General features: G+C 45.1%; 1 protein-coding gene across 1 annotated transcript; it reads left to right on the forward strand.

Moving 5' to 3' along the window:
• Nucleotides 1–816: 816 nt before the first annotated feature.
• DDX3X (DEAD-box helicase 3 X-linked) lies at nt 817–17950 on the forward strand. The gene is made up of 17 exons (XM_050331459.1): nt 817–978; nt 3078–3135; nt 4091–4141; nt 8790–8913; nt 10115–10255; nt 10337–10436; nt 10983–11118; nt 11516–11601; nt 12167–12265; nt 12341–12501; nt 12667–12811; nt 12926–13070; nt 13375–13556; nt 13655–13772; nt 14126–14282; nt 14984–15111; nt 15419–17950. Exons 1-17 carry the CDS (start codon nt 934–936, stop codon nt 15499–15501), a joined length of 1959 nt encoding a protein of 652 aa, XP_050187416.1. The 5' UTR covers nt 817–933; the 3' UTR covers nt 15502–17950.
• The last annotated feature ends 2875 nt before the right edge of the window (nt 17951–20825 follow it).

A 20825-nucleotide genomic window follows, 5' to 3' on the forward strand; every position in this document is an offset into this window, starting at 1 on the left:
GGGGATGTAATGCGATGGTGAAACTGTCACCACAGGGAAAACGGGACGTGGGGGAACGTTTGGCATCTCCTTTGATTTGAATAAAGGTTTCAGGGGGAAAAGGATGCAGGATGTGTGCAATAACTAGTGTCGACCACCACCACCACCCGCGTGTCGGGGTGAGCGGCTGGCAGCGATGTGCCCCGGGGGCTGCGGGCACAGGGGATGGTTTGAGCCCTGCAGACGCACGGGTTATGCAGGGGGCGGCGGAGGGCGGGCGGGAGCCCGGCGTGTTTGGGGGCGCAGCGATGCCCCCTCCCCTCACGGCCCCAGGGCCGACATTACGCGCTGCGCCACTGCCCGCGGGAGGGCAGCGACAAGATGGCGGCGCCCGCCCACGTGACCTGGGACCCGCCTCCTTCTAGAGCCGTCGGGGCCGCGCGCGCGCGGGGAGCTCTCGCGAGAGCGGCGAACAAAAGGACAGTGCGGCGGAGCGAAGCGAGGGGGGTGTTGTGATCTCGCGAGAATTCGCGGCCGCTCTCCCCCCCCCACCCACCCGCCTTGAGGGAGCCGAGCGAGGGGGAAACCTCGCGGTACCTCCGGGAGGAGCCGCGCGGGCCCCGGCGCCCCGAAGTCTCGCGACAGCTCCGGGAGCGCCCCCTTCGCCGTGCGCTGGGCTGCGCGGAGATCTCGCGAGAGCTCCGTGCGGACGGCCGGGCGGAGGGAGGGAGGGGGTGCCGGGTGGGGGCGGTCGCGTGCGCGTTGAGGTCAGAGCGCGAGCAGCCCGGCGCGCGGGGGGCGGGGCCTATATAAAGGGCGGGCCCGCGGCGGGGGGGGCTCAGTCAGGGCAGCGATTCGTGGCGGAACCAGCGGCGACGGCAGCAGCGACACCCCGGCCCGGCGCACCCCAATTCTCGAGGCGGAGCGGGACGAGCCCGAGACCGATCTCTCGTTATGAGTCATGTGGCGGTGGAAAATGCCCTCAGTCTAGACCAGCAGGTGAGCAGGGAGCCGCGGAGCGGAAAGGCCGCTCCGTTACCCGGAGAGGGCGCGCGGCGGAAGCTCCGCGGGCGGCGGTGGCGGGACGGGAGGGAGCGGTCGGGATCCTTCGCGCGGAGGCTTCGCCCCTCGATCCCCGGCGGTCGCGTCGCGAGTCCCCCCCGGTAACCCCACCTCGTCCCCCCCCCCATCGCGGCCTGTTGTGGCGCACTCGGTCGTTGCGCAGTTCCCGCCGTGCCGAGGCCCCGCGCCGGGCCGGGCCCCCCCGTGTGGGTGCGGCGTCCCCGCGGCCCGGGGGGCGTTGCGGGGCGTGTGGGGCCGGTCGGTGGCGCCCGGCTCGGCCCCGGCCCCGCTCGGGCCCCGCGGCCCCCGCGCCGCGCTCGGACCCGCTTTGTGTGGGAGCGCCGGGAGCAGCAGCGGCCCCCGGAGGGCGCGCCGGGAACTGCAGCGGGGAGGAGGAGGAGGAGGAGGAGGAGGAGGAAGGGGCGGTCAGTGGCCGCCATTGTGCGGGGCGGGGGAAGGGGGCACAGACACACACACCCCCACACACACATACACGGCGCTTTGTGTGGCGCCGCTGCCCCGGGCTAGGGGGGCGGCGCTGGCGGCTGCCTTTTGTTCGCGCTCCGGTGCCGCCGGGCCGTGGTGACGCAGTTGGGCCTGGAGTCGTGGTGTTTTTTTTTTTTTTTCCTCCGCACTCGTTTTTTATTTTTTGTTTATATGTTCTTCCTTCTCATTCCTACGCTCCCCTTCCTCCCCCACAACCTTCCCCCCCGCGCTGGGCGGGCCCGATGGTTATCTAACCCCGCGGGGGCAGCAAGAGCCCCATCTGCCGCGGCCGGGCAGCCCTCGCCCTGCGCCGCTCCGGCGAAGTAGGTCATGGAGACGGTCCTTCCCTCCCTCTCTGCCGGCTCCCCCCGCTCCCCCCCCCGCCTCACACGTGACGGGCGCCGGCAGCAGGATTAGCTGCTCCCGCTGCGCCGGGAATCCAGCCCGCAGTGCCGCACTGAGATGGCGCCGGGGCTGCGCCAGCACCGCCGGGACGGTGCTACCCCCACACGGCGGGCATCCAGCGCCGGGAGACTCACCCATCGCTTCTCTTGACGCTGGAGAGCCGCTCTTACCTTCTAAAGAGCCTTTGTTTTCGTTTGCTCTTAAATATAGAATCGTCCTTAACCCCCGCGTTGATGCTTCCATCAGCTGAAGTGATGAGATTTTTTTTTTTTTTCTTTAAGTGTTGGATTTAAAGAGGGTGTTACGAGGCCACCCGTGTGAGAATTTTTAACAGTCTGAAAGTCTCTAATAGCAGCACGTGCAGCTCTAGATCCATTCATGTTGGAGGACGCTTCTGTGCGTCTTAAGTAGAATTCAGTTGTACTTAAACACGCTTTATTTTTCTCTAGGTAAAGTTCATAATCTTGCCATGCGGCTGCAATAAACTGGTTCTTCAGCTTTACCAGTTCACTGCTTTCTAAAACAAGTCTATGCTGTGTTGGACTTAAAACCTCTGACACACCAGCACTCAACACCTTTTGGAAGACTTTACTGTGAGGCTGAAGGGCTTTAAAAAACAAACAAACAAACAAAAAAAACCAACAACGCAAAAGTTATATTTTCTGAAGTATTTCTAGACATCACCTCATGTTTTGTGAGCAGTAGCTGCCTCAAACATGGAGACCACAACTTCTTAGTAATGTTATTGCAGGTAAAAGAATATCTGAGTTTCTGCAAGTAAAGTGCCCGACTGAATTGGTATTATTAGGGCTAGAGTCTCTGTAGGAAAAAAAAATAGCCATTGATCTCAATCAGAATGTGTTTGAGTGACCTGAAACACTGTTTACAATGGCTGTTTGGCTGCAATGAGTGTGAAGCAGAAGTCTGTGGTAGTGATTTGGTGGGTGTGAGAACTCTTCTGGCCTTGCTGCTGACACTTTAAGATGATACACCAGGAGTGCTAACAGATGTAACTGGCACTGTGTAAACAAATTTCTTTGCTGCCACAGTTAGAAAACTAATTTCTTTTGATAAGCAAAAGTGGTTTTTGTATCTTAGTATAAATTTGTCATATCACATTTTGATATTTGTTTTATTTCTTCTAGTTTTCTGGTCTAGACTTGAATTCCTCAGACTCTCAGAGTGAAGGAAGCTCTACAAGCAGTAAGTACATGCAAATTCTCAAGCTTCCAGACACACAGTTTTAAAAATAAGGGATTATTAGCTGTGAAAAACATTTTTTAAAGCCAGAATTTATGGAGGCTGATGGGGGGGAAATTAAAGAGGTTGCCAGTTAAACGTGCATTGGAAACACTACATGTTTCAGATAGGACCACTTCATTTAGCAGGATACAGCATGTGAACATCTCTGAAATACTTGAGAGAACTTAGTTCCATTTTCGTCTCAGATTTTCAGTTGCCTCTGAACTGGGGCTGTGGATTGCAGTAGTAATGTGGTGATCTGTCTACTCAAAAGGTCCAGGTGGAGTAGGAATGTTAACTCCACTGATCTTGATTCATTGAGTAGCAACTGATGTTAAAGGCTTAAGTACTTTAAGAAGAGGGAGGGAGTCTTCCAGGAATTCACATGCAGTTGTGCCTGGTGCATTCTGATTCACTTTGCTTAGCAGGCAGATGCTTCTGGGTTTAAATGAGGAATGCTATTCAGAGGCAATTAGGTGTGGCTTCTGGTTTGATCTAAGCTGAACTGATGGGGATGGTGGAATTTAAGGGGAAGGACTGTGAGTGCCAGTACTTAAATGTCACAGTGAAAATCTTCAGCTGTTCAAGTATCTGGAACCAGATTAAGCCTTAATGAGTTCTGGGAAGTTGGGCTTTGTAGACATGGTAACACCCATAAATGCGTGTGACTCGGTCAGAGAAATAGCAAGACATCTGTGCTTTAAAAGCAGCTGCTGAAATAAATGTGCAATAACTTTAATCTTCAACTCTGAGAGAACGATACCAAGCGCTGTATCAAAGGACTCTTGTTCGAAGATGCTGCAAGAGGCCTCGAGGCAGTCATTTTTGCTAAGCAAAAACTGTTGTTGACAAGACTAGCATTTCAAAATGTGCTAACACCACAGTCCTGTAACGCTGCCTTTCTTTTGTCCTTTAGAAGGCCGATACATTCCTCCTCACTTGCGGAACAGGGAAGCTTCAAAACAGGGTATGTATCAAATACAGTGGCAACACTTTTAACTGGTTCTTGGCCTTCTGAATGCGTAGGAGCAGCCTGCACAGGCTCAGACAGTGCTGCTGAAGGTGATTGTACAGACTGCTTGATTGTCCTGTGCAAAACCAGCTACTTGGGCTTTGCTCTCAGTGTGCTGTTCTTGGTCCCTTCACTAGGTCATATTCTAAGCTCATGATTACTGACAAAGTACTCCTTAACTAAATAGATTTTGTGAGCACCAGTTCTTCTGCAAGTGACTGTGACTTGGAATTTGTAAACAATTGTTTAGTATGGACAAACAGCACAGTTTCCCTTGGTAAATGGATGGTTTACACGTAGACATGCTGTCCTTGTTTAGCTTCCCGCAGTTTTTATGGAAGGCCCAAGAGTACTTGCAGAAAGAAATGCAGGATGTTGGTGGAAGTAACATGAAGTACATGACCTGTTTTGGTCACGTGTTTACACAGGGATTTATGCTGAGGAGCAGCATTTTTATCTTCCACTTTAATCTCTAAACAGAACATGATACAGAAGAAAAGTTTCATGGAAGGCTTCAGTGAAGTCAATCCTGACCTCTGTGTGTAAGATACCAAGAGGGCAGGTGTTGAATCACATGTTGCCATCGTGTCTGGTGACTTGCGTGGATATGAGAGAAACATTTCCTCTAACACATAATCACATACTGGGATGCAGCAGCTAAAACATTTTCTGCAGTGCTACAACCCGAAGGATTGTTGTTTCATAGCATGGGAGGACTTGGAGCTCACCTATTTCTAAAGCAGTGAACTTTCACAGATTCTTTTCAATACTGCAAGAGGACAACTTCCCTTAGGAGTGGGTGGGAGGGTAATACTGAACAAACACAATCCCACAGTGCTCCACAGGAGTTATATTCCTTTAAATCAGACTAGATAAAAAAAATGCTCCATTCTAGTCTTACACCATTTGAAGAAACAGATCAGTCCGGTTTTGTCTTGCTTTTATATATGCCCAAGCTAGTGGATTTTTTGGGTGTTTAGGGGTTTTTTTTTGTTATGTAAAATAAACATGGCCTGAAGCATCAAATGAGATTTTACCAGAGCTGAATGTTTTGGGAAAAGTAAAATGAATGGTTGGCAACAAGTTGAATGCTCTTGAAGTTCCCAATCACATTGACCTCAAATCCAGCCAGTCTTTGAAAAACCTGACTTGCTAAAGCTGAGAGGAATGTGCGGGTTTCTCAGAAGCTGGTTTGTGAATATCTGCTTTTGTATAGATTTCTGGTCTTTATGTGGTGATTTGTACCAAACTCCAGTTTGTTTTGTGGATATTAGATATGGCAGGGATACTTTAGTCAACTTTGAGTGCCTGTTCTGTAAAGGACTGTCAGTGGCACTTCTTTGTGCAAGACCAGAGTTCAGACACTGAACTGTACTGTGTGATCACCTGAGGCTTCTCTGGACACTTCAGACTTCACCCTTGCAAAAATGTAAACAAGTCACTCGTGGTTTGTTCAATTAACAGAAGTTTGGCTGCCAACTTTCTTTTTATTTACACTAAATCAAGGATTTTTTTCCTTTCACTACGTAGAATCTGTTCTATAGTTTGGTTGCTGCTTGGAATTTTTTACAGATGTTTCAAAGTGCAGACATGAACAAGCAACAGGCAAAAAATAACTTCTGTGATAGTGTTTGACTGTACAACAAACTCTTGATGCAGCCTTGCAAGGGTAGTAACCTGATAAAATTTTGATGGATACAGAAGTTAAACTACTTAAACATTACTGTTATATACTATTAGTAGAGCTGAATTGTGTGTCAGTAATCCAGTACAGTTATCTTGCTCACATACCACAACTGTACATACTTCTGTGAAAGTGTTAAATAAGTACTATTATATTCAAAACTTTAAAAAAAAATTCCTTCCTGTGTGGTGGTGTTTGAACATGCTCTGGAAACTGTGTGTGTGCACATGGGGTTGTCACTTTGCTCTGTAGCTGATGATGGGATCGTAATTCACAGGCGTGACTGAAGTTGCACAACGTGCTTACTCACAGCTAAATAGGAAATTGCTTAAGGCAGTGGACTTAAAAAAATAGCTGTACTTTGTGTTCATGAAGAGCAAGAGCATCTTTGTGATTCCAGTAGGTATTGACAAGAAGTGCTTTCTTCAGCTGACCCCTTCCATTCACCTGCAGATCTGACCTGCCCTAACACTGATCTACTGGCTTTGTAAATGGGGAACAAGCCTGCATAAAAGTGATGTCCTTAGGTTATGTAATGACGTTTTTCAGCTGTTGAAACTCAATATGCAGGGCTGCCTGGTCTAAGGGGTCTTGCTTCCATGAGCTCAACTTGATACCACTAAAGCTTCTCGTCATGTTATTTTTCTGTTAAACTTCCTGGAAGCTGCCCTTGGATATTTAAAGTCTAATCTGATCTATAGCAGATCAAAGAGTAGATGTTGGAACTCATCTGGAAGGTCTCATGCAACCTAAAGTATTCTATGACTGTTTCTCCCAGTTTTAAAAAATTGATGATTGGCTGCTGCACGTGGAAGCTTTTCAAGTCAGCTGGCAGTGACTTGTGTTAGAGTGTCAGGAAAGAAGAATCAAAATGGTGGTTGAGGGAGAAGCATTGACAACTAACATTGTTCATAGGTATAAGAAGTACAAAATTGCTCTGGAAGTTGATGAACTTGGTGAATTCCAGGCTAACCCTTTGGTGAGAACTGTGCTGGATGGAATTATACAGGTTCTTACTTACTAAACAAAATGCCTTGACATTTTAAGGAATTTTCTGGTAATTCTTGCATGGTCTTGTAATCATTCTCTTCACTTTGCAGCAGTCAGTCTGGGGTCTGTTACATTTATGTCTGATTCTAGTTTGCCATGTGACTGTTCTGCCAGCCAGTTACTTAGAATTGACTTGTATGGCCTGGACCTCTTTTGTGCTATAGTTTGGAATGCCAAACTAAAGGGAGAACTAGTAAAGCAGGGAATATATATTTATTTGGTCTAAAAGTTGCTGCACTACCCTACAGAAAACTATGACAAAGTACCAGCTTCAGAAATGGGTGCAGTAACAGGCTTACTTTGAAGGCTTTTTGGAGCATAAAATTTTCACTCCTTTTTGGAACTTTTCAGGCTTAGTAGGTGATCTTTAGTACAGGGCCAGCCCATTTTTTTCACTTTTGAGGAATTAGATATGTATATTCCTGAAGATGGCTGTGTCAGTTCCACTGCTGTTAGATCTCTTGGCAGCATGACATACCCCAAGATTTGTAGTGGGGTTTAAAAGTTACTCATAATAAAATCTGGATTCAGATGCCTGCTGAACTAAAATAACTTTGAATGTTTAAGAAGTGATTATGGTATTCCTGATATTCTGTCAGTAGTCTCTCTGTGTGAAGTTAACAATAATAATGGATTATTTTTGCTGTCCATGTTCAGTTATCCAGACTAATTAATTATGGTTATCACACTAGTTTTAAAAGTTCTGTTGTGACCAGTGCATTTCTGGATTCTGGGGAGTAGAATTTCTTGTTTTTAAAAATAGTGGGGAGAAGGGAAATAAAACCCTAAATTTTAGAGAACATCTGAAAAATTAGGGTAATTGTGGTAGCAAAGCTTTTTTCCAAGAGACTGGGGCCTAGAATAGCCCTTTCTTTGGAATAATTTTGTTTTGTGATTGCTTTTGTTGTCCAGTGAATAGGTCTTGACTGGTTTTGTGCTGTGGAGCTGGCAAAGCACGTGCACTTACAGGGGTGACATTATTTGTTTATCTGTTCCATTATTTCACTTGCTCTCTGGTGGAATCCTGTAGCTTAGACTGGTTGGGTCACGTTTTCAAACTTGGGAAGGTTGGACCTCTGAAACAGAATTTATAATTTCTTAGTCCAGTGCCAGAATGGTGTTCAATGCTTCCTGTTTCTGCTGCCTCCCAGGCCCTCACAGGTAGCTGAATAAAAGGGAGACTTTTTACATAATGGTATTGGCAAACTGAGGTACTTTGTATTCTTTTCTGTGAGTTAACATACCTCAGTAGGCACCACTGTGGGCAGGTGTAAAAGTGGAAAGGTTGAGTGGTTAATTTGTTGTGAAGAGCTCCATATGCTTTATTTACACATGATGCTGATACTTTGTTTTACTCTGTGTAGATCATATTGCTTTGTGTACTTGCAGTGTAATAAAACAGTGTATCTTCTGACGTATTTCTAATGCAAGGGTAATACCGTTTGTCGATCTTCACCAGGCGGCCTTGTTAACCTCCAAAAATTAGAGACATAGTCAAGAATTTCTGTTGGCTAGAGAATGTTAGACTTGGCAAGACTTAATGTCTTTGTTTTTCTTCTGATACCCATCTTGCCAGAGTAGGCAAATTAATTACTAGTGCTAAGGCATGTGCAAGTTTAAAAAAAAAAAACAAACATACTTGTACATGAGTGGAGGACTTTCAGCAAGTTCTGATGGGTGATGAGAAACGCTTAGTGCCTCATTGAGTAAGTCTTAACATCCATAATGGATGTTAACCCCTTAACTTCCCTTCTTGGAGGACTCCAGTCCTGTAGAGCTTCCTAGTGAAGATGTCCTGGACAGAACTTGTATTTTCTTGTAAGAACCTGGCCTGTGTAATGGGTGGCTAAAATACTCTTTCCCTTGTAGGGTTTGATAGTGGTGGCTGGAGTTCCCGGCGGGACAAGGATGCGTACAGCAGCTTCGGAGCACGGTCCGACCGCGACGCAAAGTCGAGCTTCTTCGACCGTGGAACTGGATCGAGAGGAGGAAGGCAAGTTCTTCTGTGTCTGGTGGTGCATAGGAAGTCTGTCTCAGTTCTAGTGCTGCACCTGTAATCTTGGTGTCAAAATTAGAGTCTAGATGTGAACAACATGATAAGGTAGGAGGAGCCTGGGAGGGGAGGAGAGAGGGAGAGAACCTTGCCTTTAAATCTACCTGATTTCAAGGGTGGGCAACTTGCATGTGTTGAAAAACGTGCCCTGTAGTCCTCCATCAGCCACTCAGTGCAGCTGTAGAGACCGGCTGAGTTCAGCATTTCACCAGAAAAGTGCCAGGTGGGTGGCTACTTCCGAAAGAAGAGCTGTTGGGAGCACAACAAGACAACATCAAAATGGATTTTTTAATTTTTTTTTTTAATTTTAATTTAAGTATTTTTTTATTGTTTAAAAGGTGTAGTTAATAAAACTGGGTGAGACTCTTGCAGGTTCTCTGCCTTACTTGATCAGTCTTACACACATCATGCGTTGTATGCACAAGTGTGGTGAGAGTGACCTTTATCGACTAGTAAAGCTGACGTTAGTCCTGTATCCAGACTTTTCTCAAACATGATTTACCAGGCCAAAATCTAAACAGTTGAGGTAAGGACTTCTTCCACCTTCTTTCCGAGTCAGTAAAACAGGTGAGCTCCCTCTTTATGAAATAATTATGTGACGTGTAATTGAGGTATTTGGTCACATGTTGTGGTGGGGGAATAGAGGAACAAATTGCAGCACTTAGAGGTTTTGTCTGGACGTGGGAGACCTGTGTAAAATGAGGCAGAGGATGGGGTGGGGGGAGTTCAAAAGAATGCTTCTCAGGAGGTTTAAGCAGAGCTCCCTGAAAAAGAAAATGTCAAAGACTGAGTGACTTGGCATTGCAGCTCTACTGGCAGAAGACTGATTGTTTGCATTTGTTACGCTTAACCAAATAAGACTGGTGATAACAAGGTTCACTATGTTAAGCCAAACTGAGCCTTGAAGTCACAGCAAACTCTCCTGTCTGGCACAGAATAACATGACCTAGTCTGATGGCTGGGACTAATTTCTGTTCTGTAGGTCGAGAAGCAAGTACAGATAATCTGATGACTGAGTTGTTCCCTGCTGGTGTGTGTAATACACGGAGCATACGCTGCTACGTAGTTACACCTTTGATTTTTGCATGTGAAAAACCCCTGATGCCTGGGAGTGGTGGCCTGATACTGTTGCTGTGTTTAGATACGAGGAGCGAGGCAGAGGGGGTGACTATGATCGGAGCGGCTTTGGAAGGTTTGACCGCGGTGGGAACAGCCGCTGGTGTGACAAGTCAGATGAAGATGACTGGTCAAAGCCTCTGCCCCCGAGTGAACGCCTGGAGCAGTAAGTAATGGAATAGCATAAATTCACGTGGCAGGGCCATTGGATAATTCTAGCAAGTAAAATACTGTCTCCTCTTTTCAGGGAGCTCTTTTCAGGAAGCAATACTGGCATTAACTTTGAGAAATATGATGATATTCCTGTTGAAGCAACAGGCAGCAACTGTCCTCCACATATTGAGAGCGTAAGTTTTCTTAACATCTCTTTTGTTACTGTATAATATTGACAGTTTTACACGTGAAACTTGATGTCTTGCTGTCTGGAGTTTATGGAGGAAAGGAAGCACTGTCCTGCCTTCCTGCAGCTAAGCTGTTTTGCAGAGGAGGGTTGCATATGATGAACTAAGTCATGGGAGAAGCTGTGGAAGCTTTTTCAATTAACACTTGTAGCTTACTTTGTGACTTGTCCTTAAACAGGGAACCTGTGAAGAAGTGCTTGGAGGTGCTCTTTTGGGAGCAGCTGCTAAAGCATAGGCACTGCTTTGGACTAAGTACTTGTGTGCTAGTGTAGTCTGCCCTTCAAGCTTGGCTGGCTTTTTAAGATTTGCTTGGAAGACTGGACTAAGTATCTATGTAACTCTGAGTAACCAGCTTTTGAGTATCTGTGAACTTCATAGGCAAGTTCTATAGGAAGAGCTGAAACAAAAGCTACCTTATAAATGACTTCTTAAATTGAATAATATGTTAAATGGTGACCGACATCCCGATCTTACTTATTTTAAATCTTACAGTTCAGTGATGTTGACATGGGAGAAATTATAATGGGAAACATTGAGCTCACACGCTACACCCGTCCTACTCCAGTCCAAAAACATGCAATACCTATTATTAAAGAGAAGAGAGACTTAATGGCCTGTGCTCAAACAGGTAAGTTGGTAACTCTTTACTGCTCAGTCTCAGTGAGAGTGGAGTCTTGCATTACTGCAGGTAAGAGGTCTGTACCAGTAGTACAACCTCCTGTGCACTTAAATACCTACAGTGTGGAAAGCTAATTAGATTTAGTCTTGTATCTGCTTTAGATGTGACTTGACTGGGTTTATTGTGTTCATCCTGAGAGAAATGTTCATGTCTTGAGCCACATTCCCTTCAGGGTTTTGCTGAGTGATACGTCTTCTGTAGTTAACCTGCTGGCTAAGGAGTGCGCTCCAGTGGTGTAGGCAGTATCCATATACTAGTGCAGGGGTTACTGGGAATATGACACTGATACAGGACTTGTGCTGGATTTGACATTAACTCCTGATAATACTGATTTGTATTCTGTTAGGGTCTGGGAAAACAGCTGCATTTCTTCTGCCGATACTGAGCCAGATATATGCAGATGGTCCAGGTGATGCCTTGAGAGCCATGAAGGCAAGTATTCAAATACCCAGTCCTGGATAAGCTGTGGCCAGTGTGTATTTTTGTCCTGTGTGCTGTTGTCTGCTACTGAACACAATAGCTGGTCTTAAATGTCATCATCATTGTGCATGATAGGCAAACTTCTCACCTTCTAAAAGACTTTAGCTGTTTCCCTTAAAAAGTACAAGCTGTGGATAGCTTTTTTTTCTACCTAAAGAGTTGATATGCGTAACTGTCAATATTTTTTTTTTGTCTTGTTGCATAAGCTTAGAAGACACTTCCTTGCTTCAGGGTAGGAAGTAACAGATTTTATGGCTATTATTTGTCTGCTGCTCAAGTTTAGGATGGCAGTGCAGGTTGTAGGTACCAGGATTGTGCAGCTGTTGCTGGACTAAGCCACAGCTGTACCTTGGGTACTGTAGTAGGGCCATCTTCAGATGCAGTGCTTAAGTTGGCTCTCTCATTTATTTTCTTTCTTGTTAAGGCAGGCTTGGTGATCTGTCTTGACTACTACTTGTAGTAGATGTTTTCTTTCTTGTGTTTGGGGTACTCATTCCAAGTATTTTTTTTCCTTCAGGAGAACGGAAGGTATGGCCGTCGTAAGCAATATCCAATCTCACTGGTCTTGGCTCCCACTAGAGAACTGGCTGTGCAGATCTATGAGGAAGCCAGAAAGGTGAATCTCGGAGCTCATTATTAGAGCATAGCTTGAGTGGAGTTGTCCTTGGAGCTAATTCAGTTTGTTTTGCAGTTCGCATACCGCTCCAGAGTTCGCCCCTGTGTTGTGTACGGTGGTGCAGACATTGGTCAGCAGATCCGTGACTTGGAACGTGGATGTCACTTGCTTGTAGCAACTCCAGGACGACTGGTTGACATGATGGAGAGGGGAAAGATTGGGCTGGATTTCTGCAAGTAAGTGTTGCTTGTCTGTAATACAAATGACTTTAAGAAGGGTCTAGTTAAGGACCTTAAGTTGCAGCTTTTGGGTTGTCTAGTTGAGGGCTTGTAACCAGTACAGACACCAGACCACAGCTTACAGAAAGAAGCTCTGAAGCAGCTTTTTTTATTGCTCTGTAGGTACCTAGTGCTTGATGAAGCTGACAGAATGCTTGACATGGGTTTCGAACCTCAAATTCGTCGAATTGTTGAACAAGATACAATGCCACCAAAGGGGGTTCGCCATACCATGATGTTCAGTGCTACTTTCCCCAAGGAAATCCAGGTACTTTACATGAGTTTACACACTTCAAAAGCTCATAAGGCCAAACCGATCTCAACTCTAGAAGGGAGGCAATGCACTGATTTGATCTTTATTTTTTTTTCTTCCCCTTTTTAGATGCTTGCTCGTGACTTCCTTGATGAATACATCTTCCTGGCTGTTGGCAGAGTAGGTTCTACATCTGAGAATATCACACAGAAAGTAGTGTGGGTGGAAGAGTCAGACAAACGATCATTTCTGCTTGACCTGCTAAATGCCACAGGTAAAGACCAACTTCAGAAAAGCAAATAAGGCAAAATTCAGATGAGGCAAATCTAGTCACTCAAGTAATAAGTATTGATTAGGTCAGTGAAAGGGTATTTCCTTAACAGCCAGTGAATGTATTGCCCTGGCTAAATGCCAGTATTGAGTTGATGTAAGCATGTCTTAGTAAAAAATGAGGGACATCCTCAGCAACCTCACTTCAAAATAAATGAGCAGAGAATTGAGACTGCTCATTATTAGTTGGTGGAGCCAGGTATTTATGCGCATTTTCTTCTGCTAAACTGTGCTTTAATTGTTGTTAGGCAAAGATTCCTTGACTCTGGTGTTTGTGGAAACTAAAAAGGGGGCAGATGCTCTTGAGGACTTCCTGTACCATGAAGGATATGCCTGTACAAGTATTCACGGAGACCGTTCCCAGAGAGACAGAGAGGAAGCGCTGCACCAGTTCCGCTCCGGCAAGAGCCCCATTCTTGTTGCCACAGCAGTAAGTGAAATGTATAAAACTTGGCCATGGAAGCCTCTTTACTTGGCCTGTGCAGTTTTACTGTATTTAAAGACTTTATTTCATCCTTTAACCATTAGGTAGCAGCAAGAGGACTGGATATCTCAAATGTAAAGCATGTCATAAACTTTGACTTGCCAAGCGACATTGAGGAGTACGTACATCGTATTGGTCGTACAGGCCGTGTAGGAAACCTTGGTAAGTGTGACCTAGAATATCCATAGCAGAGTTGACAGGTGTAATAACACTGGCAAAGTAGCAAATAACTAACTTCATCAGAGAAGCCCATGTGCTGCTTTCTGTGACCAAAAGCGGGCTACTGCTGTCTAACCAGTGTGGGAAGTAACCAGTATCTTTGGTAGTGTTCTTATTGTCATTAAAAGGCTCTCATGCCATATGGAAGACTGGTGTGTTCTGTGTCTGTCAGTAAGCAGTCAGGCTCGTGAGGAGCTGTGGTGTTCTCAAGCTTGGCTGGAAGTGGAGTGCAGAAGGGGTTTAAGTGCTGCAGTGAACTTGCATTGTGTGTAGCTAAAACTGAATGTTCACTGCAGGTCTTGCCACCTCATTCTTCAATGAGAGGAACATAAACATTACAAAGGACTTGCTTGATCTTCTTGTGGAGGCTAAGCAAGAAGTGCCATCTTGGCTGGAGAACATGGCTTATGAACAGCATCACAAAGGAGGAGGCAGCCGTGGGCGATCCAAGAGGTAACGGGCACAACTTTGGCTAAAGGTGTCTGCTTGATCCTCTGTGAAAGACAGCTCTGTGACTTGTTTTCAGTCTAAAAATACAGCTAGAGGAAGACAGACCAGTGCAGTATAAACTGAGGTGCATGCAGAGGTGACAGCTGCTTTTGTTCTATCGTAAGTTAACCCATAAGACTTCTTTCTTAAGCAGGCAAGCAGATACAGCTGAGGTAGAATGACATCAGCAAAAATTCCTTTAGAACTTTGTGAAAGCACTTAGAAAACACACACAGAGATGTACCTTAAGCAGCTGTTTTGATGTTTAAGAGAAGGTGAAACAGGAACAGGAAAGTCATGCTTTTTTACTGTGTGAGAGATGGTCATAAATGCATCACATAAACACTAAGATAGGTTTGGAAATTCCATAGAACAGAGGTTGTGCTGAGTGAAATACCACCAGAACCCCAGGAGGTAATTCTTAGTGTAACATGGCAAGTTTACCATGATCCTACTCGAATAGTAAATTTCCCTTTGCCATCCTGAATGCCCTTTCCGGGTAGCGTTGGGATGTGTATAAAGTGTGCTGAGCTCAACACTAGTACTGTACTTGCTGTTGGTAACCATAGCTAAGAAACCAAGTACCCGAATCTCAACGTGTGCACTGCTTAAAGTGCCACTTGCTTTACTCAAGTGTGTGTGTGTGTGTGTGTTCCCCTCTGCAGCAGCCGGTTCAGCGGAGGGTTTGGTGCCAGGGACTACCGAACGAGCAGCGGTTTTGGCAGCAGCAGCTCCAGCAGCAGCCGATCAACCAGCAGCCGCAGCGGAGGGAGTGGCAGCAGAGGGTTTGGAGGTAAGAGAAATGGGGCAGACGGTGGGGGGGGATCTAAAAAGCTTCCGGAGGTAATCTTTAAGTACAAGGTCTTCTGGTGACTGTTGGGCAAAGCTTCAGCACCGTCCTTAGGTCTGGGCCAGTGGAAGTTACCTGACTGATCGGTTTGGTGCTACCTACCTTACCAGCATTTTAGTTCAATGTTGTGCATTTGACAGTACTTCTGGGTGGGTTTCTTGGATAGGCAGTAGATATCTGGGCTGTTTTTTTGTGAAGGTACAAGTCTTTAGCGAGTTAATTAAGCATCACTTTCTCTTGCCTTTCATAGGTGGTGGCTATGGAGGCTTCTACAACAGTGATGGATATGGAGGAAACTATAACTCCCAGGGGGTGGACTGGTGGGGCAACTGATCTGCTTGCAGCAGATACTCCACCAAACAAGCTAATATGGAAACCACATGTAACTTAGCCAGACTATACCTTGTGTAGCTTCAAGAACTCGCAGTACATTACCAGCTGTGATTCTCCACTGAAATTTTTTTTAAGGGAGCTCAAGGTCACAAGATGGAAATAAAGGAACAAGTAGCCCTATCTCGAAGGTGGTTTTGAAGACTCTTATTGCTGTAGTCAGGATTAACTCCCCTCCCACCCATCCCCACCCAGAAACTGCATTTATGATTTTGTGACTGAGGATCATTTGTTTGTTAATGTACTGTGCCTTTAACTTTAGACAACTTTTATTTTGATGTCCTGTTGGCTCAGTAATGCTCAAGATATCAATTGTTTTGACAAAATAAAAATTACTGAACTTGGGCTAAAATCAAACCTTGGCACACAGGTGTGATACAACTTAAACAGGAATCACTGATTCATCCATAATATTACAAAGAAAAACTTATGCGGTAGCCTGCATTAGGGCTTTTGGTATCTGCAGATTTGAAAAATAAAACATCTTGAAGCATATCAATGCAATTAGTTTCTAATGTGGCAAAACTGTACTAAGTTAAAGTTCTGATTTGCTCACTCTATCCTGGATAGGTACTTAGAACCTGATAGCCTTTAATAAGCCATTCCAGTCATGATGAGATGATGTATGGATACATGCATACATTAAAAGCACTGTTTTTGAAGTTAATGCAAGTAAATACAGCAATTCCTTTTTCAATATTTAGGCAGATCATTAATGTGAGCTAGCCAAACGTGGGCAGAACATTACAGGGAACGTTTAAAGGTCTGATAACTTGAAATAGTTTTTAGGAGAATTCATCTATTTAGACTTTTTAAAAATGCCTGCCATAGGAAATTGAAATGGTAGAATGGCTGACCATGGCAGTGATTGGTCCTCCTTAAGGGCCTGACTGAATTTTTGGTCTAATAACGCATGCTAGTGTTGATGTTTTTTGGTCAAGAGGGTATGAACAGGAAGAATTATGCAGCAGGCTTTATTTTAATGCAGATTCACATTACTCTGTTCAAGCTGCGTGGAGATGTTAAACTGGCTTACTGTAGACTTTGTAAAATGGCTCCAGAAGAGTAACAAACAAACCTGAGATCACAGAGGTTGGAAATGTACATAAACTGCACAAGGTTTCAATTCTGCTATTAAAGTGCAGTTTTAGTCAGTTTTAGTTGCATAGGTTTCCATTGTATTTATAGTCTGTTTATGCTAAATCTGGCCAAAGATAAGTATTGTCCACCAGAAAAATGCCTCTGCCACTTGGAATTTCTGTGCTAACTTTGCGGCCAGAGCATTTAACAACTAATCTACAGTGGCATAGGAAAATGGCAAAAATCTCCTAAAGTGCAATAGATTTTTTCAAGTGTATTGTGCCTTGTTCTAAAACTTTTATTAAGTAGGTGCACTTGACAGTATTGAGGTCATTTGTTATGGTGCTATTTCAAGTCTAGGTTTAGGCCCTTGTACATTTTGCCCATAACTTTTTACAAAATACTTCTTTTATTGCACATTCAGAGAATTTTATATATGTCTTGTGTGCGTGTCCTTAACTTCCAATCTTATTTTGTCTCTTGGAGATTGAACGCAGCTTGTTTAAGGAGAAGGAAATAGATTCTAAAACTTATTTGGGACCATGGGAATGATAGCTGGGAAGAAAACTATTTGCACACGACAGATTTCTAGATACTTTTTGCTGCTAGTTTTGTGTAATATTTATTGAACATTTTTGACAAATATTTATTTTTGTAAGCCTAAAAGTGATTCTTTGAAAGTTTAAAGAAACTTGACCAAAAGACAGTACAAAAACACTGGCACTTGAATGTTGAATGTCACCGTATGCGTGAAATTATATATTTCGGGGTAGTGTGAGCTTTTAATGTTTAAGTCATATTAAACTCTTAAGTCAAATTAAGCAGACCCGGCATTGGCAGTATAGCCATAACTTTCTGATAGTAAAACAAAAATTGGCAACTTAAAATTAAACATGCCAAGGTTTTGATACACTTGTCTTAAGATATTTATGAAACACTTCTAAACACTGATGTGAAGTGTCCAGATTCTCAGATGTTTGTTGCGTGAGTTTTGTTTAGTTGTGTGTTCTTTTTTTTTTTTTTTTTCAGTGAATGTCTGGCACATTGCAATCCTCAAACATGTGGTTATCTTTGTTGTATTGGCATAATCAGTGACTTGTGCATTTTAGCAAGTTTTATCAGCCAGCAATATTTTCAGTTCAGATACAAGGATTCAAAACAATATGCAAGAATGGATTTAAACTTGCTGAATGTGAAAATTGAACTTCAAGTCACTGTAGGTTTAGAATTGCTTATTGTATTAGTTTAGATGCTAGCACTGCATGTGCTGTGCATATTCTTGATTTTATTAAAATAAAAAAGTTGAACTGCACAGTCTACTCATTTGTGAAGCGTCACTCCTGGTTTATGAGATCTGTAGCCCCAGCAGTCCCATTCCCGTGCAGCTCTGGAAGCAGGTGACTCTAGTGTGGTGCACGTCAGCGTGGTGGCAGATGGCAGCTCAGGGTTACAGCTGAAATACCAGCCCAAAATAACCTGGGCCCCGCAGTGCTGGCTTGTTGTGCGAGTTGAGGTGCCAGCGGAGCAGTGGTGGCACAGACCAGGAGACAACCTCCCTTTTCTTCCTATGAAGTTCAGCTGTAACAACCTAAAATCTTTGTGGCCTCACACTCAGCCTTGACCCCTCAGCTACTCAAAGGTTAAGGATTTCATCTCACAGTTAATCCTCTGAGTTTCACACAGGTGCCCCGTAGTAGTAGTAGAGAGCTGTAAGTTTTGATGTCGTGCCTGTTCATTGTTGCTAGGCATTGAAAAGCTGGAATATCCAAGGGAATACAGTGGAAGGAATAAACTCAGATGTTTCCAGTAACTTTGAAGTGAGACAAATTTACTTCATTTGGGAGAAAGTGATGTAGGAAGGACATGGGTTTTAAGTTAGGGGCTGAAATGGCTGTAGAGGCTGGTGATTTCCTGGTGAGTAAAGGACAGGTGGTGGAAAAAGTAATGCCTGGGAATTCTAATCCACAAAAGTGTGATACAGATGCATGGTATGGGCTGAGGACTGGTAAAGGTGCAATCCTGCATCCACGTAGTGCACATCTCCCTGCTTGGCTCGCCACCAACCAGTACTGTGTAGGAGCTTTGAAGAAGAGTGGGAAGGAGGGGACGACCGTGCTTCCCGGGAATAGCGTGCTGGAGCATCTGCTTTGAGCACACTGACTGTGGACCACACTAAATTTACCTGCTTTAGACTTGCGTTAATTATCAGCTTCATCATGCAGGGCTTTGTGTCGTCATGCTCTGTCCCTGGATGTGCAACGTGCACTTAAGTTGTGCCTCCCCCGTAGATCACCTTTAAGTTTGCAGAAATGCTTGAACCACAGTTAGGAGATACGCTGAGGGAGATGTTGTACAGCGTGGCCCAGGGCATTTGGAACTCCAGCTGTGAGGGGAAAGCTTTGCTTGTGGTGCTTTAGCTTGAGGTTTGATCCTGGCAAAGTGCAGGTGTGGCAGGGGAGTCATTCAGCAGCCAAAGTCCACTGGAGAACAGAGCCGGGACTGTAAAGGTAGTGGAAAGGTTAATGTAAAAGTGCTGGGTGCAAAGTGAGTGAAAACCAAAGGAGTAAGTCTGGTCCTCAGGTGTGGCAGAAATGCTCAGGCAGACTGTCCTTCATGGAGGCTGGAGGAAACAATTTCCCTCTGGAGGTACGAGATGGATGCTGCTGGTGGAAATGGCAGGGATGAGGAGCCTTAGGACACCAAAGGTACTGAGATAGGAGAAGTCAGAGCATGTTCCCATAGAGGTGGGATTTTGTATTTCAGTAGTTCTTGGCATACTGGGCCACATTGTTTTCCCCGCAGTAAATGAGATTTGGGAAGGGGTGGAGAAAACATCCTAAACTGTAAAGTAAAGAAAAGGGCTGTGAGGTTAAATGATGAAAATGATTAATGATTTGTCTTTGACTGAAGCTGCATTGTATGAGGCCTTCAAAATGTGCTGTAAAGTCAGTCCTTAGGCAGTAGATGTTTGCACATGACAACTGTGGCAGAGGTTATGGTAAAAACTGTAGTAAAATCTGCTGGTTCTGCCAGTGAGGTGACCGTGACCTGCACAGATAAGCAGTGGCCTTGAAACAGCATCTGTTTGACTGCGGTGAGGGGGTGGGAGGGACTTGGAGTAATGTCCTGGTGTGGATTTCATAGCAGTTCAGAGAGCAGTGGTGTTACCAGGGAGGTTGGGTTTCTGCTCTCTTGGGTGCAAACACAAAATCTAGGCAAGGACTGAGCAGAGGAAAGGCGGGTTGCACAGTCAGGGTGCTCCTGAGGCTGTGGCAGTCAAAAGTTGCGCTGTAAACCTCATTAAAGCTGTGTGTCTGTAGCCTTCTGAGTTTGTGAATCCTCATCAACAGTGTTTGCTGTTGCTCATATTGACCAGTGTGTTCATGAAAACAGCCTGCAGTTAGTTATTGCAGTCTGCATTGATTACATCCTGTTAGCTGCCAGTCTTAGGTGGAGGGGAACAAGGAGCCTGTAGTTTCACTCCTGCTCTTGTGAGCTCTTCCCCTTCAGTGAACCTGGCTGGAGCTTTGGAGCAGCACACAAGGCAGCCTCCCAGGTCACGAGTGGATCATTTTTTGAGGGGAAGAAGATTGCTGGGGCTGTCGAGGTGACACAGAATGCAGCATCGAAACGATCTGGGTTGCTCCTTTGTGTCAGAAGACAGCAGCACGGCTCCTGTCTGTGTTTCTGCCAGCCCCCCAGTTGGTTGGTTCATTGACTCATTGGATTGTGCATAGCACTGCTCATATGGGGCACTCCTGTAAGTACAGTGGTCTGTTAATTATCCCTTGTTCACAGAAAGGTGACTCTTACCAAGCTGAAGTAACCTGCAGGTGGTTAATGAGGCAGGGCTGGCTCAGAGCCAAGACTAGGGAAAAGCTTAAGTTGTGGGAGGGCTTTTGTTCACTTGTTGATCTACCATGGTGTGGTCCTCCATTGCTGCCCTTAGTTCTTTCTTGGTGTTATTTAGGGAAAGTGGAAGGGCTGTTGGTGCTGTGGTTGTCTCAAGTCTGGGCTGCCCATTCAGGATAAGGGTGGAAGGAAATTCTGGTGTTGTGTTTAGTCATTAGGGGCATTGCACCTCTGCAGAAAGTTTTTGGGAGCAATTGAAATTCCACTCTATAAATTTTGCATCTTGCCAGGAGCAGGTTTGCTCTTTGTCCTGACACCTCAGGGGAAGTTCACCA

The sequence above is a fragment of the Myiozetetes cayanensis genome, unplaced genomic scaffold, assembly GCF_022539395.1.
Source record: "Myiozetetes cayanensis isolate MyiCay16 unplaced genomic scaffold, myiCay2020 scf5-8, whole genome shotgun sequence".
Classification (NCBI taxonomy): domain Eukaryota; kingdom Metazoa; phylum Chordata; class Aves; order Passeriformes; family Tyrannidae; genus Myiozetetes; species Myiozetetes cayanensis.

Coding starts and splice junctions, on each gene's coding strand:
- DDX3X (XM_050331459.1), top strand. CDS start 934: ATGAGTCATGTGGCGGTGGAAAATGCCCTCAGTCTAGACCAGCAG. Junction 13,773..14,125: donor AGGCCGTGTAGGAAACCTTG/GTAAGTGTGACC, acceptor TGTTCACTGCAG/GTCTTGCCACCTCATTCTTC. Junction 14,283..14,983: donor AGCCGTGGGCGATCCAAGAG/GTAACGGGCACA, acceptor TCCCCTCTGCAG/CAGCCGGTTCAGCGGAGGGT.